Genomic DNA, 13055 nt, shown 5'->3' with positions numbered 1-13055 from the left:
GAGAGACAAGGAGGTCACCGAAGGAAAACAAAGCAGCCCTCAGGAGGAAAGGGGAGAAACCTCTTTGAATTTCAGGGATGTATTTCATGGAAATTCTGTGCAAAGAAGACACGAATTCCAACCAGCGTTCCTTTTGGCTGCTGTTAGCCTTCAGGGTCTTCCATAAAAGCACCACAACTGTAGCCAAAGCAGTTAGTTCACTGGAAAATGACTCTGACTTCACTACCTGCCCGGTATATCTGCTCCTTCTATAGAATCACAGTCACATCTGTTGACTTCAGCAACAACACGAAGATTTATCCATCCATTTTTCACTCTTTCAGCCCCAAAGAATTATCATGAGCAAAAGATAAGGATATTGGATGTCCTTCTTTCCTGTGACAGCCCCAACATAAATATGAAACCATTGCATGGATGTGGATGTATTCCCCCCCAGCTGCAGTGGGACTCTGGGCATAGGCCAGTGACAGAGATGCAGCAGCATATTTGGCAAGGGGAACATTTCTGTGCAAGCCTGAAAGGTGATGTGTTGGTTTGCTGTTGTCAGGAAAGCAGACAGACAGAGAGCTGATAAATGAATGGAATTAGATAGCAATCAATTATCTGGGATCAATGAGATAAGGCACTGAGGCAGTGGTAATAAGGCATCCATTTACTGTCTTCTGCCTATTGCAGTTAATGCTTTTATCAAAGAAGGACCACACAAAATTCCGTTTCACACCAGAAATACGTGATTTGTTCTAAACGGAGGTGGCAGAATTACTGTATGTTTGAATAACTAATCAACAGAAAACAAAGTGGTTGCTGTTTCCATACACACGTGTAGTTCCATAGCACTCACTTGGTCAGGACAATCGAGACTGCATCATTGAGAATGCTTTCTCCAAAAACCAACATGTTCAGCACAGGATCCACATTGAGGGCATTGAAAATGGCTATAGTAGCCACAGGGTCAACTGCAGATATTAAAGAGCCGAATGCAAAACTGGGAGAACACAAAACAAAAGAGAAAACTAGATGAAAGAAAAATACATACCTATTAAGTTGTGTGAACAACATGTAACAAAGACCTTTTGTGTTACAGTTTCTACACAGTGGTAAGTAATGCTCTCTTTCCTTTCCTGAGAACTTGATCCTTTGCCAAGTTCTTGAAAAAATCTATGTTGATACTGAAAACTCATTCTGTCTTTTAAGAGAAGATTTAGACAAGGAAGTTATGCCCTTATATTTATTAATAATACCAACTAATAAAAGTTTACAAATCTTAACTTTAAAGTTTGGTTAAAATACCCAGTATCTGTCTAGAAAAATCACTGAGAATAGAATAGAAAAGAATAGAATAGAATAGAATAGAATAGAATAGAATAGAATAGAATAGAATAGAATAGAATAGAATAGAATAGAATAGAATAGAATAGAATAGAGTACAACACAATTGGGAAATAAGGGTGTAATAAATAGGGTACAGAAGTCTTTGATCTATTTATTGGTTTCATATACAATGTTGAAACTCAGCAATTTAAGCACCAATCAGAAGTTGGCCAACTGCAGTGCATTTCCCATTTATAGTTATCTGGAAGAAAGCTTCATTTCATATACTACACCATTTCCCCAAGAGCTTACCTGTCTGTCATGTTGAGTTTATAAATTACATCAGCCTGAAAGAATAGGTAAAACATAAAAATCACAATCAACTGTGGTTTTCTGCTGTTTTTAAAAATGAAACTATTTATCAAATCCCAAGTTCATTATCAAGAAAAAAAAAATCACAGTAGTGATGTTAACACTGCCCTCCAACAGTGATTTACTGCTGCAATTCTGGTCAACCAAGATCAGGGAAGACCAGATGGAACTGGACCAGATTCAGGTGAGTAGAGTAACTAAGGCCTTCAAAGTAATAGAAATCTGAGGGGCAAAGAGGAAAGTATGGAATGCTTTGCCTACCAGAATGAAGTCTGAGAGAAAAGATAAATATCTGTGTCTATATGTAATCAGTGGGAAACACCAAACCACAGAATCAAAAAAAAAATATAGAGAAGAACAAGTAAGTTTAATATTGGAAATCAGAAGATGGCTCTAGAGAATACAAGTTTTGGAACAGCCCTGTGATAGGAAGGCTGTGTAAGTTAAAAAAAAGTAATTGCTTTCCACATGGAGCATGCTGTGTCCCCGAATCACAGAGAGGTTCAGGTTGGAAGGGACCACTGGAGGTCACCTGGCCCACCCTTCTTGCTCTGCAGGGTCCCCTGGAACACATTACTTGGAATTGTGTCCAGACAGCTCTTGAGTATTTCCAGGGAAGAAGACTCCACAGCCTCCCCAGCAATATCCATGGAAAGGGTTGTAAAACATTGCCTTTGTGAGAGCAGAGAATTGGACTTTGTGACTCAGGAATTCACTTTCACTATGTTTGTCTGCTCTTGAAAAATGGATTTTCAAATAACAAGCCAGATGTACTGAAGTGCTTCAAAGCAGTAAGTCTTACCCGGCCCAGGAAATAGATTCCTCCACCTACAATGAAAGCTGATATTGCAGTGCCAAATACAGAGAACAGAATGATGGAACCAATGTTCTGAAAAAAATTACCCTGGAACATAATAACAAGTAAATTAGTGAAAATTGCCGGAGGGAAATCTCATGTTTGGGTTTGCATCTAAATTAGATTCTGATTCACAACTGGGTTTCCAATAATAGCCCCCTTGGCCAGGACTAGTGTTGTGAGACACGTTCATGGAAACACAGGTTCCCAGGCAAGGGGTGAGAACCCTTGGAAACCTTTTCTTCTCCTTTATCTGTGGAATGACGTCACCTTCCCCACTTCTGATCCTACTCCTTCCCAGTCTGGCTCCTTCACAGCAGCCCTTGTACAGCTCTGATGAGGTAAGAAACCTCTCCAGCCAAGGAAAAGCACAAACCCAACACCTTGCCAGCAGTCAGTTATCAGTAACAACCAATGTTCTCTGCACTCTGGGTTGAAGAGGCTTAAATTTTGCACTCTCAATTCCCTAATGGTTAATATAATGGAATTTAATGCAATTATCCTAAACTTCATGAAGATAACTAAAAGCAGAATGTGTTCTAAACAAAACCTCAGCATCCAAAATGAGTTTCTGGCAGGGGCTGACCTTGTGCAGTGAATATCCAGATTCAAATATAATAGGTGGAAGCAAAAGTAGAAAAAACATATTTGGACGAAACATTTCTTCTTCCTGAAAAACAAAAATTAATCATAATTTCAATGATATCATCATCATTATTGAAATAATACCAAATCTCCCAAAAGGTAAATTACTAAAAAATATGTTGGAAAATGAAAATGGCATTAATCTTTCTCCCTTCCTATCACAAAGTAAAATATTACTGAAGAACAGTAAGCTATTCCAGGGCTGCTACTTCTATTGTTCTTTTTCAACCCAGTGACAGAAATCTAGGAGTTACTTATTTTAAATTACTGCCTCCAAATAAGCCACAGAGAAAACGGGTTATTTATGGCAAACAAAAAGTCTTTCTGTTTCCACAAAAAGTATTCCCATTTTATCTCACAGTCTCGAAATCTGTAGGGACTGCCAAGGAACAGTGACTTCTTGGACACTGTTTGAACAGAACAGGTTAACTGGGACCAAGGAAAGCTCATCACACCCTCACCTCAGTGCACCTGCAGGAGACCAGGCTCACACCACTGGGAGGAGTCTGAGGCTGGACTCTTCTCAGCAAACACAATTTCTGTCTGAAAATCAATGGTGCTATTCTTGATGGTTCCTTTCTGCCATCACAGTGATATAAATGGCATCCAGGATGAGACAAGATGCTATTTTTTGGTGCCCTCACTCTTCGTCACCTAATGCTGCTCATGGAGCTGTACCCCCAGCCTGGCATACTGGTTTTTCTGCAGGCAGACTAAGCAAAGAAAGCAAGTTATTCCCAGCTGAGTGGGCCTCTCTCTTTACCCACCTGTTGTCTCCCTCCTGGCCTCCCAGCAGAGCTTGTCACCTTTGCAAGCACCGATTAACTTGTTTAAATCCAGGTTAAACAGCTGATGGACTGTTCTGTTCAAACCCCAGCTTTCAAAACAGAGGTCCTCATCTCTTTAAAGTCTCGTTCCTGCCTGTACCACAGATAATCATCTTAAAGGATTTTGGGGGCTTAGAAAACAAAACTCATCCTTTAGACTGAGATGCTCTAGTCCAGGATTCTGCACGCACAGCTCCGTGCATGGATGGCTGACACTGCCTGGTTCTGTCAGCACAGTAACTGCACTGGAACAAACTCTCACCCATCTGAGCAACTACACCTGAAACCAGAGCTGGACAAGGAGGCAAGAACAATGGAAAGGAAGGACTGCATTTGTGGTGCATGGAAGCAGAGACCAGGAAAGTACAACATGAGGACTGTGATTATCAGCCGTGGTAGCCAAGAACCACCAGCAAACACAAGGTCTTAGTGATGAACTTGAGGAAACACTGAGTAAGGCATGATCATTAGAAATTACATTACAAAGTTCCTAGGGCAGGGATATGATCCAAGCTTTGCCTTGTACAAGGACATAGCCAGCAGTTAAATATTCTATTTTTAACCATGTCCGATAAACAAAAAGTATCTAGTAAATTTACAACCATTTAATAAAGTTCATAACTATTATTGACTAGAACATTTCACATCTGAAACTACGGCAGCCTCTGTTAAGACCTAAACTTGATTACAGTTAAAGTAACTTAAATAAGCAAATAATAATGTGATATCTGTGACCTTTTACCTTGGCTGATAATGTGAGCAAACCAGACACAGCTCCCCAGTGCTTCCCAAGATGAAACCAACACTTCCCAGATAATCACCATGTAATTCATCAGCTGGGATCAGTATTCACCATGTTAACAGAATGAGTGCTCAAATCAGAGCCACATTTTGAGCTTTCTTCTCTTTTCCTACATACATGATCTCAGTCAGATTACTTTATTTAACAAATAAGAAAGTATTTTAAAATGCTGATTTTGTGGCTGTTTAACTGTCAGTTCATTGCTTTGATAGTATGGATAAAATGTAGGAGGCAAAATCCTTGTTTCACTGTAGACTTCACCTCTTGGAGACACTTCTGCCAAGACACTCTCTCTAAAAAATCCTACTATTACAGGTAGTCTTTTTTAAACGTTTAGGGATTGTTCTACAATTAAAAATTAATTGTTTCAATTATACCTTCCAGTTGGCCAGCTTTTGAGCCTCTATGATTTTTATAAAAGCTCCCATAAGGATACCTAGGAGAGAATGAGAAAACATTCTGAAATAGCCACAAAACACGTCACTGTTTATCAGCTCTCTAAGTTTTAAAAGCGCAAACAAGGCAAACCATAAAGCAGCAAGTCTTTAACTCCTAAATCACAAAAACACAAGGTTGTTTTGGTTTCCATATCCAAATACCCAGTTTTCAATACATTACATAACTCCAGATTTTTTCTGACACAACAGATTGTCTCTTGGGATATCCCAACCCAAACACTCATACTGAGAGTGTGATGCTTAGTGATGCAGAAAGACAACAGGCTTAACTACTCAAAACCACTTCTCATCTAAGCTGCATTCAAATAAAATTCCACCCTTCTTGCTGAAGAGTCAGGAAGTTATGAGTTAGACATCTGTGCTTCATGTCACTTCAATGCTATTTGCAGTGTTAAAGCAGCTTAAGTGACATCAGTCCTCTCCAAAGAAGTGAATTTTGTTTCAATGAAATCACAGCACTTTCTGGCAACAAATTCCAATCAGGGTGGAGACACTGTCAGAACTATTTCCCAAATGAATTACACATCTTTTAAGTCATGTAGAAATACTAATTTGAGTATAAAAGAATTTTATCAAGGCTGCTGCAAACTCAATGGTTAAAGGTTATCATGCTCTTTCCTCCTATAAATCTTCAAACATGTAATATGTAAGACAAAGGTTTCTTCTGGAAGTCAAGAAAATAACTCACAAACTCTTGTTAAAATGTTTTCAAGTAGTTACGAGGAATTTGTCTTTAGTCAGATTCCAGATCTGTGTTTCTGCATAGCTGTGTTTTATTATTTACAGAATGGAGACTTCACAGTCAAAAACTGTGATGTAGAAGAGAAACACACAAAATAAAAGGTAAAAAGTGGCTGAGAAGCTCTAAGCACACTTTCCTGTACCTCAGGAGCCTTTATTCTCTCATGCTGCAGCTAACAAAGGAGTCCTACAAATAGAATCACATGGATTACTCCTGATGGATGCGTCACACACACAAAGCCATGAGGCCTAAGCCTTCTTTCATACAAAAATCTGTGAAGGCATCAGTCCCTGAGGATAGAAATAATTGTTCCATGAAATTGTTTATATGGAAAGGAAGCTCAAAACATTAATGAAGGAACATCAAAGGTCTGCTGTTCCTTGAAGGATAGAACGCAGATACAGCCACTCACATGCCACACAAACATGGGTCTCAGTACTAAGTTAGGCCTCCCACCCTGGGATGGCAGCTGGGCCAGAAGCCAAGGCCTAGAACATTCCTAATTTTTGCAGAGCAACAACACTATCTTCAGCTGGTACAGTCAGTACTTGTATCACTTAACAAAAAGTCTGTGTGGGGAAAAACCAAGTGACAAGACCCAGAGCCCATACACCTGAAGGCATGGATGTCAGGAAGTGTGTTACTTCCTGAACTGATGCTCACCGTGGTGGGATTCAGGATTGAGAGCCCTCACACAGAACTAGGTTTAGACGGGATTTAAAAGAGAATCCCTTAACTCACTTCTTCTGAAGTGGAAGGGCTCCAGCATGACTTTGGGTAACTGGAGCCCTGAGTAGGCCACCCATGGCCTGTGGGCTACAGGCTGAACACCCCTATCCTGAGCCCGAGGCTTAAGCTAAAGGTTGGTTCAGTCTCTTTTTTCAAGGAAGAGTTAATCACAAGATAACTCTAACAGCACCACAGACAAAAAAGGTCCTTGCATGATATCAGAAATGAAATAATAACAATATCAATGGAGGGCAATAGCAGAGTTAAGGGGACAGGACGGGCCTGAATACAACTTACACTTTTACATAGCAGAAGTGACCTCAACCTGTGTATTACACACAGCAGTACTAAGATTATGTCAAGCAAAGTCATGAGAGACCTGCACAAAATAATGCATCAACAAGAGGGTTTAACAGCAGCAGAATCAAAGTTTGATGCTGATTTTTAAAACCTGTCCCATACATCTTTACCCTTCCTTTATTACTAGACAAATGAACACAGTTTTTGATCAGCTGGTTCTATTAAATCAGGCAGATCAGTTCTGTCAAGGAGCTAATTGGAAAGTTAAGTCTGTAAGAGTTAATCTAAGCCCCATTCTTTTGAAAATTTTACAGGAATCTTCTTATTACAACCAACCTTTATTTTTCCTGAGAACACGTTAAAACTCAGTAACAAATCAAAGAGAAAAAACTTTTCTGGCAACTATTTTTACCAATGAGATTCCATCAGCTTTCAAGGATGACGATCAAAATCCAGCCTCAGAAAATGTGTTCCTGCCCTTTCCACCAGGAGAGTCACACGCCCTAGAAACCATAAACCAGAAACTTCCGAGCAGCTTAGACAATGGGAGGAAAAGCACTTCTGAAAATCACACCTATCTTCTCTGCTGTCACTTTTATTAGCCTTTAATAACTTCCTGAGAACATTTGCATAATTTACAAGCCAAAGCAGGACACACCTCACTTCTGGCACTGCTCACAAAACTGGATACTCGAAACTCAAGCTGTGCTCTTGCAGCTGTGCAGAGCATTCCCAGTCCCAGGGGGACACCGAGCAGCAATGAGCTGCAAATTCCAGTGATTATCCCGATGCCGTGTCCTGTCACCAGCACCAACAGTAGTTCAAGTGTGACTGAGTCTATAAACTAAATAAGGCTGAAATGACACAGGACATCTGGGCTGCTACCGGGTATAACACCCTGCTGACTTCCAGGAACTGCATGTGCTGGTATCATCTCGCCTGGCTGGGGGGACAGACTGCAGCTCTGCCGTGGTTCACCCCAAAACCCACACGGGCAAGTTCCTGCACGGCCTCTAGGTGAGAACACAGCAGGTGCAGCTGCTGACTCAGCCTGAGCAGCAGCAACAACCTCGGCAAGAAACCTCCCTGTTTCATAAACAAGCTTTGGTTGGGACTGACAGGAGCGCAGGACACACCAACACTTAAATCCAACAGCTAAAATCCTTCTCCTGCTTCTGAGATGCCAAGAAGAAGAAACAGAAAGAGGAGAACGTCTGTGCCTCTGCTGCTCTGTACAGTTCAGCAGGAGCAGGGACACAGGCTGGTCCAATACCTCCACTCTGCACTGCCCAGGACGTGGCTTGTGGCAGGATATACAGAATGATAACCAAGAGAATCCAAAACTATGCCAGCAAGAGCAATCAATACACTGCTGAATTTTATATTGGGGATTATGCTTAAATTTAGAATAGCTATTTAATAGCCGTGGTAACTAACCTGACTTGAAGCCAAATCGACACCTTTCACCTGGGTTTTTGTATACAAAGAGGACAGATACTGAAGGGATAGCAATGTCCTTTTGGAACCTTTTAGGACACTGGGAGATACATTTACCAGACACCTCACCTGTTCACAGCAATAAAACAAGGAGGGAGAGAGAGAGAAGTGTGTCAATAGTGAATCAGGTGCTGGGTGGTTTCTGTGAATCAGGGTGAGTTGTAGCAGCTCTGATCCATGTCATGGACAGAAGAATAAAAGCATGAAAGTCTGAGGGATGCTGCTGCTATAAAAACACCCAGGAAATCCACACCAGCACCAGGACAGGTTTCTTACAGGTCTGTTTGTTTTTCAGCTGCACAGAAACACTGGAGCTCATACAGGGCCTTGCAAGTGAATGTCATCTGAATCTTCAAAAGCTTCTACTATGTGAGTAACATGATGTGGTCTGCACCACATACAGTCATCTACAAATGCAGGGAGTTATGCTGCCAGAAAATATGCTTCTCTTTCTGCTGAGTAACACCTCCAAGATTTTCTCAATCTAGCACGCAAGATGCAAGAAGATCCCTTTTTCCCAGAAAGCATAAGTTACTGACAAGAACCAGAAAGCTCATGTCCTTCCACTGAGAACTTGTGTAAAAACACACTTAGGAAAATATGAGAGAAGACACCAGCCAAGCCCAGGAGAAAGTCAAAAATCTACCTGCTCAACTGGTTCTATGCTCCTCTGAGCTACACTGGGATTATAACTAAGCATCTTTGTCTTCTTGTGGTATTTTTAGAACAGCTGTCAGTGAAAGTGTCACTAGTAATAGAAGTAAAAATATCACAGAATCTTGCAGACAAGTCAGAGACAGCTGAAAAACTGCTGCTGGGAATACTTAGAACAGACTCTTCAAACATTAGACAGCATGTAGAGAAAATGGTAAATGTATATGGCCTGATTTGCTCCTCATTCACAAAATCAGGAGCATAGCATACAAACACATGAAATTACCCTAACATACAACTACTGGCTTAGGAATACTCCAGATTTAATTCAAACAAAATTAGAACCTAATCTCTGTGAAGGGTGCCATTGTTATAGCTCAAGTCATAGGAAGAGCTCTTGCCATGGTACTGCTGGGATAGTTAAGGATCTGGCAGTCCAGGCAAGTTTTCAGGATAGTTGCAGTCCCCAGCTACATTAAAATCACACACAGAAACATAATTCTAACAACACTAACACAAACACACGTACCACTTCCAAGGGAAGGTTGGAGCCTCGTGGCCAGAGAGTGCTGCACATCTCCTACAGTAAGGATGCAAAATCAGAGGAAGATGCCAGGTAGTGACATCCCTGTGGGTGTCATTTTCCTGGGCCAGTCTCTGCCTGTATGCTCATTTATTTCTTCAATGAATTCAACTCTATGAATTCATTGTTTTCTTCACTGCATGCAGTTTGCTGCACCTTTCTAGTGATGGTTAACACACAACAGAGCATTATCTCCACTACAGGCTACTGACAGTCCCTGGATTAACACAAGTCCAGTATAAAAATGTCATGGTTACTCACCTAAAGACACAACAGCCACGCTCTCTGGTAAAAAATGAAGTCGGTATTCTATCAGTAAATGCACCAATATGATGCAAATAGCTATGAAGGGGAAAAAAAAGTAGATTTAGATGTGTTAGAGGAGAATAAAATATACTTTTAAGTAGTATTTCTAAAATACACACAGCAAAACTTCTCCCAATGATTTAGTAGACTTTGCTTTGGCAATAAACAACAAAGCACCACAGTCTCAGCAGTAGCTCCCACCATCATAAATATTAAGGCACCCTGGGATGTTCCTGAGCTGTTGGTCTCCATTCCCTGTGTTTGACTGCTCTGCTTGTGTCTGGCAGCACATCACCTGCTCCAGGCACCTGTCAGGGCTACAGTGACAGGCACAAGTGCTGTGCCAGGCTAAGGGACACCTGAGTGTCCCTCAAGGGAAAGTAAAAGCACTACGGCAGCAGGTAAGCCATGGATCACAGGAACGTGGCACAGCAGGGATGTGACTCTAACAGTGGTATCTGAGCACACAAACAAGCCATAGAAACACAGGGTTGGAGATCAACTCAGGAACTTCAGGCACTTTACATCTGGGGCTTGGCTTTGACACAACACAGAACCAACCTGCTTCTGGGGCTGTTCCACTTCAGAACATTCGTAAAGGCCACTTTCCAGAGTGGGGCCCCACACATTCATGTTCACCTTCCAACCCTCTTAAATGAGACATTATGAATGGGAATAATGATGAACAATAAGCTTTCATACTGGCTTTACTTTGTTCAGGGAACCCCCCTGTCCCCAGGGTAATGCTTTTAAGATCCATTACGTTATCAGACTGGCATACAGACTGGAACATTGCCAAAAAAAATCACAGCTTGTTTGGTAATTCCCAGGAATGCAGTTTTACCATGAATGGTCCTTTTAAAATCCATGAGACACACATACTCAGAAATACTGCATTTTGCTTTGGTCTTTCTTTTGTTCAAATCCGGTATGTCAGTGAGCTCTGGGAACAGAGGAACCCTCTCTGAAAACACACAGGTACCTCAGAAGTAAGCAGAAGCCTTCTACTTTTTGCTGCCCTTAATAATAGTTAGAAGACAATTTTTTTTTTTAACCTTAAACGACCTGCAGAAGTTGGCACACTGCTGCCAACTCTCTACCTTTTATTTCCTATATTTGCTACTGGAAAAATCACCAGTCAGAAGACGAGGTGACCTGTCTGCCCCCAGCAAAGTCTCTCAGTGCTTTGGAGGAAACAAGCACAAGCACAGAAAGGAAAACAGACAAACCTTTCACCCTCCTGAGAGTTCTGTTATTGGTACAGTTCTGGCTCCAGCACTGCTCTAAGCAGAAGGTGAGACAACTATATTCTCTTGAAGAAAGACAACAGCCCAGAATTGCAGAAAAGTCTGGTGAGCACATGCCACCCAAAATGACAAGTGTCAGTGATGACACTCTGCACATTGTCATCACATCCCTGCACAAGTGTGAGAAATTGAGGAGACCCCCAAAAACAGATATTGAAATGGAGTACTTGTGCTTGTAAATCTGAGTGTCATCCACTGGCTCTGGGGGCTTCAGGAGGGCAGGAGTTGTTACACTGACACCTACCAGTGCACTGTTCTCAAACTCTGCCCAACACCACGGGCCATCCTGACATCTGTTCCACACATGAACAGTGCCAGGTGCTTGGTAAAGAAGATAAAGACAATTAAAACATGTTGTTTTTACTTTGAGACCATGGTGAGAGTATCTGCAATGGTCCCCAGCCTTCCACAGGGTTGGGAGGGTCAGGCAGTTACACACCAAACTTCCCAAATCCCTGTGCAGTATCCCACAGCACAGAGAACCAAACTACTATGCCTGTGAGTTGGTCTCTGTCCTCAGGCACAGAACACGTTAACAGAGATTAACAGACTATCAGTTCATCATTCACCTATAACAAGAAGACTAAAAAAAATCGTCATGCCACTAGACTGCTCCTCTTGCTGTGCTTGGACTCCAGTCTGGACTGGCAGGATGGGCTTGGGAGGTGTGGGTGCCACCAGCTTGGTCGTAGCAGCCAGCAGAGTGTGGAGGGTGGCATTGATGGCCTCATGGGTGACATTTGCAGACCTGTCAGGATAATAGAAGATGTGATCATAGTGGATGGGAGCAGCACGACAGAGACTCAGCCTACTGAGGACATGCACAGACCAACCAGCCACCAGATCACACCGAATCTGTGCTCCTGACCAATTCGCTAGAAGTTATTAAAAGCAGTCTACGGCCACAAATACTGCAAGGTCAGGTTAACGGAGCTGATTACCGCTGGGTTGCCTCGCGCACTGCAGACACCAAACCCTCGGCACCGCACCCGGGAGCGATGAAAGTTGACACAGGGCACGAACAGCCCGCCGTCAGACCAATCCCACCGCGGGGCCCGCGGGCCCGCACCCACCGGCTCCTCCCGCCGCCCTGGAGCTCTCGGCGCCGCGCGGGGCCGCTCCGAGCCCCTCACCGCACCCCCGCAAGCTTCTGCTGAGGGAAAGGTCTCCCCGGCCGGCACGGCCCGGCCCGGTCGTGCCTCGCAGCCCCGCGCTCGCTCAGTCCCGCACTCACTCCGCCATCTTGCCGGCCTCAACCTCCCGCCGCAACCCGCGCGCCGCCACTTCCGGCGCGCCCGCAGCCGGCGCTCTGGCGACCACTTCCGGCAAACTCTATGGTGGGTGCGGGGATGGCCGCGGGAGCGCGAGCGGCGAGGGAGGGAGTCACGTGACAGCAGAGCCGGCCCCGTCACGCGCCGGAGACGTCACGGTTCCCGCGCTCCGCGCGCGGGGGCGGAGGGCGCGCGGGGCGCCCCCTGCCGGCAGGGGCGGAGACTGCAGCGCTCCCTCCGTCAGGGTCGCCATTGCTGCCAGGGCTGGCACTGCTGTCACTGCTCCTTATCCCTCAGGGCTGCCATTGCTGCCACTGCTGCCAGTGCTCCTTATCCCTCAGTGCTGCCAGGGCTGCCATTGCTGCCACTGCTGCCAGTGCTCCTTATCCCTCAGT

General features: G+C 43.5%; 1 protein-coding gene across 3 annotated transcripts in view; it reads right to left on the bottom strand.

The window, feature by feature from the left end:
- SLC9A8 (solute carrier family 9 member A8) overlaps window positions 1-12703 on the bottom strand; it is a 23026-nt gene extending 10323 nt beyond the window's left edge. The window contains exons 1-8 of one of the 3 annotated variants that reach the window (XM_017832348.1): window positions 12624-12703; window positions 11959-12137; window positions 10038-10118; window positions 5191-5249; window positions 3126-3209; window positions 2486-2587; window positions 1624-1658; window positions 842-985 (exon numbers count right to left, since the gene is read on the bottom strand). In XM_017832348.1, the coding sequence (XP_017687837.1) occupies window positions 842-985; window positions 1624-1658; window positions 2486-2587; window positions 3126-3209; window positions 5191-5249; window positions 10038-10118; window positions 11959-12137; window positions 12624-12631 (692 nt within the window). In that variant the 5' untranslated portion in view covers window positions 12632-12703. Of the gene's footprint in view, window positions 1-841; window positions 986-1623; window positions 1659-2485; window positions 2588-3125; window positions 3210-5190; window positions 5250-10037; window positions 10119-11311; window positions 11509-11958; window positions 12138-12527 lie in introns of those variants that run through there. The other 2 variants (XM_017832350.1, XM_017832349.1) reach the window with 2 other exon arrangements.
- Between the last annotated feature and the right edge of the window lie 352 nt (window positions 12704-13055).

Source organism: Lepidothrix coronata, unplaced genomic scaffold, assembly GCF_001604755.1.
Source record: "Lepidothrix coronata isolate B3197 unplaced genomic scaffold, Lepidothrix_coronata-1.0 Scaffold201, whole genome shotgun sequence".
Taxonomy (NCBI): domain Eukaryota; kingdom Metazoa; phylum Chordata; class Aves; order Passeriformes; family Pipridae; genus Lepidothrix; species Lepidothrix coronata.
Note: the sequence above shows the minus strand (reverse complement) of the source record. Positions and strands in the feature narration are given on the sequence as shown.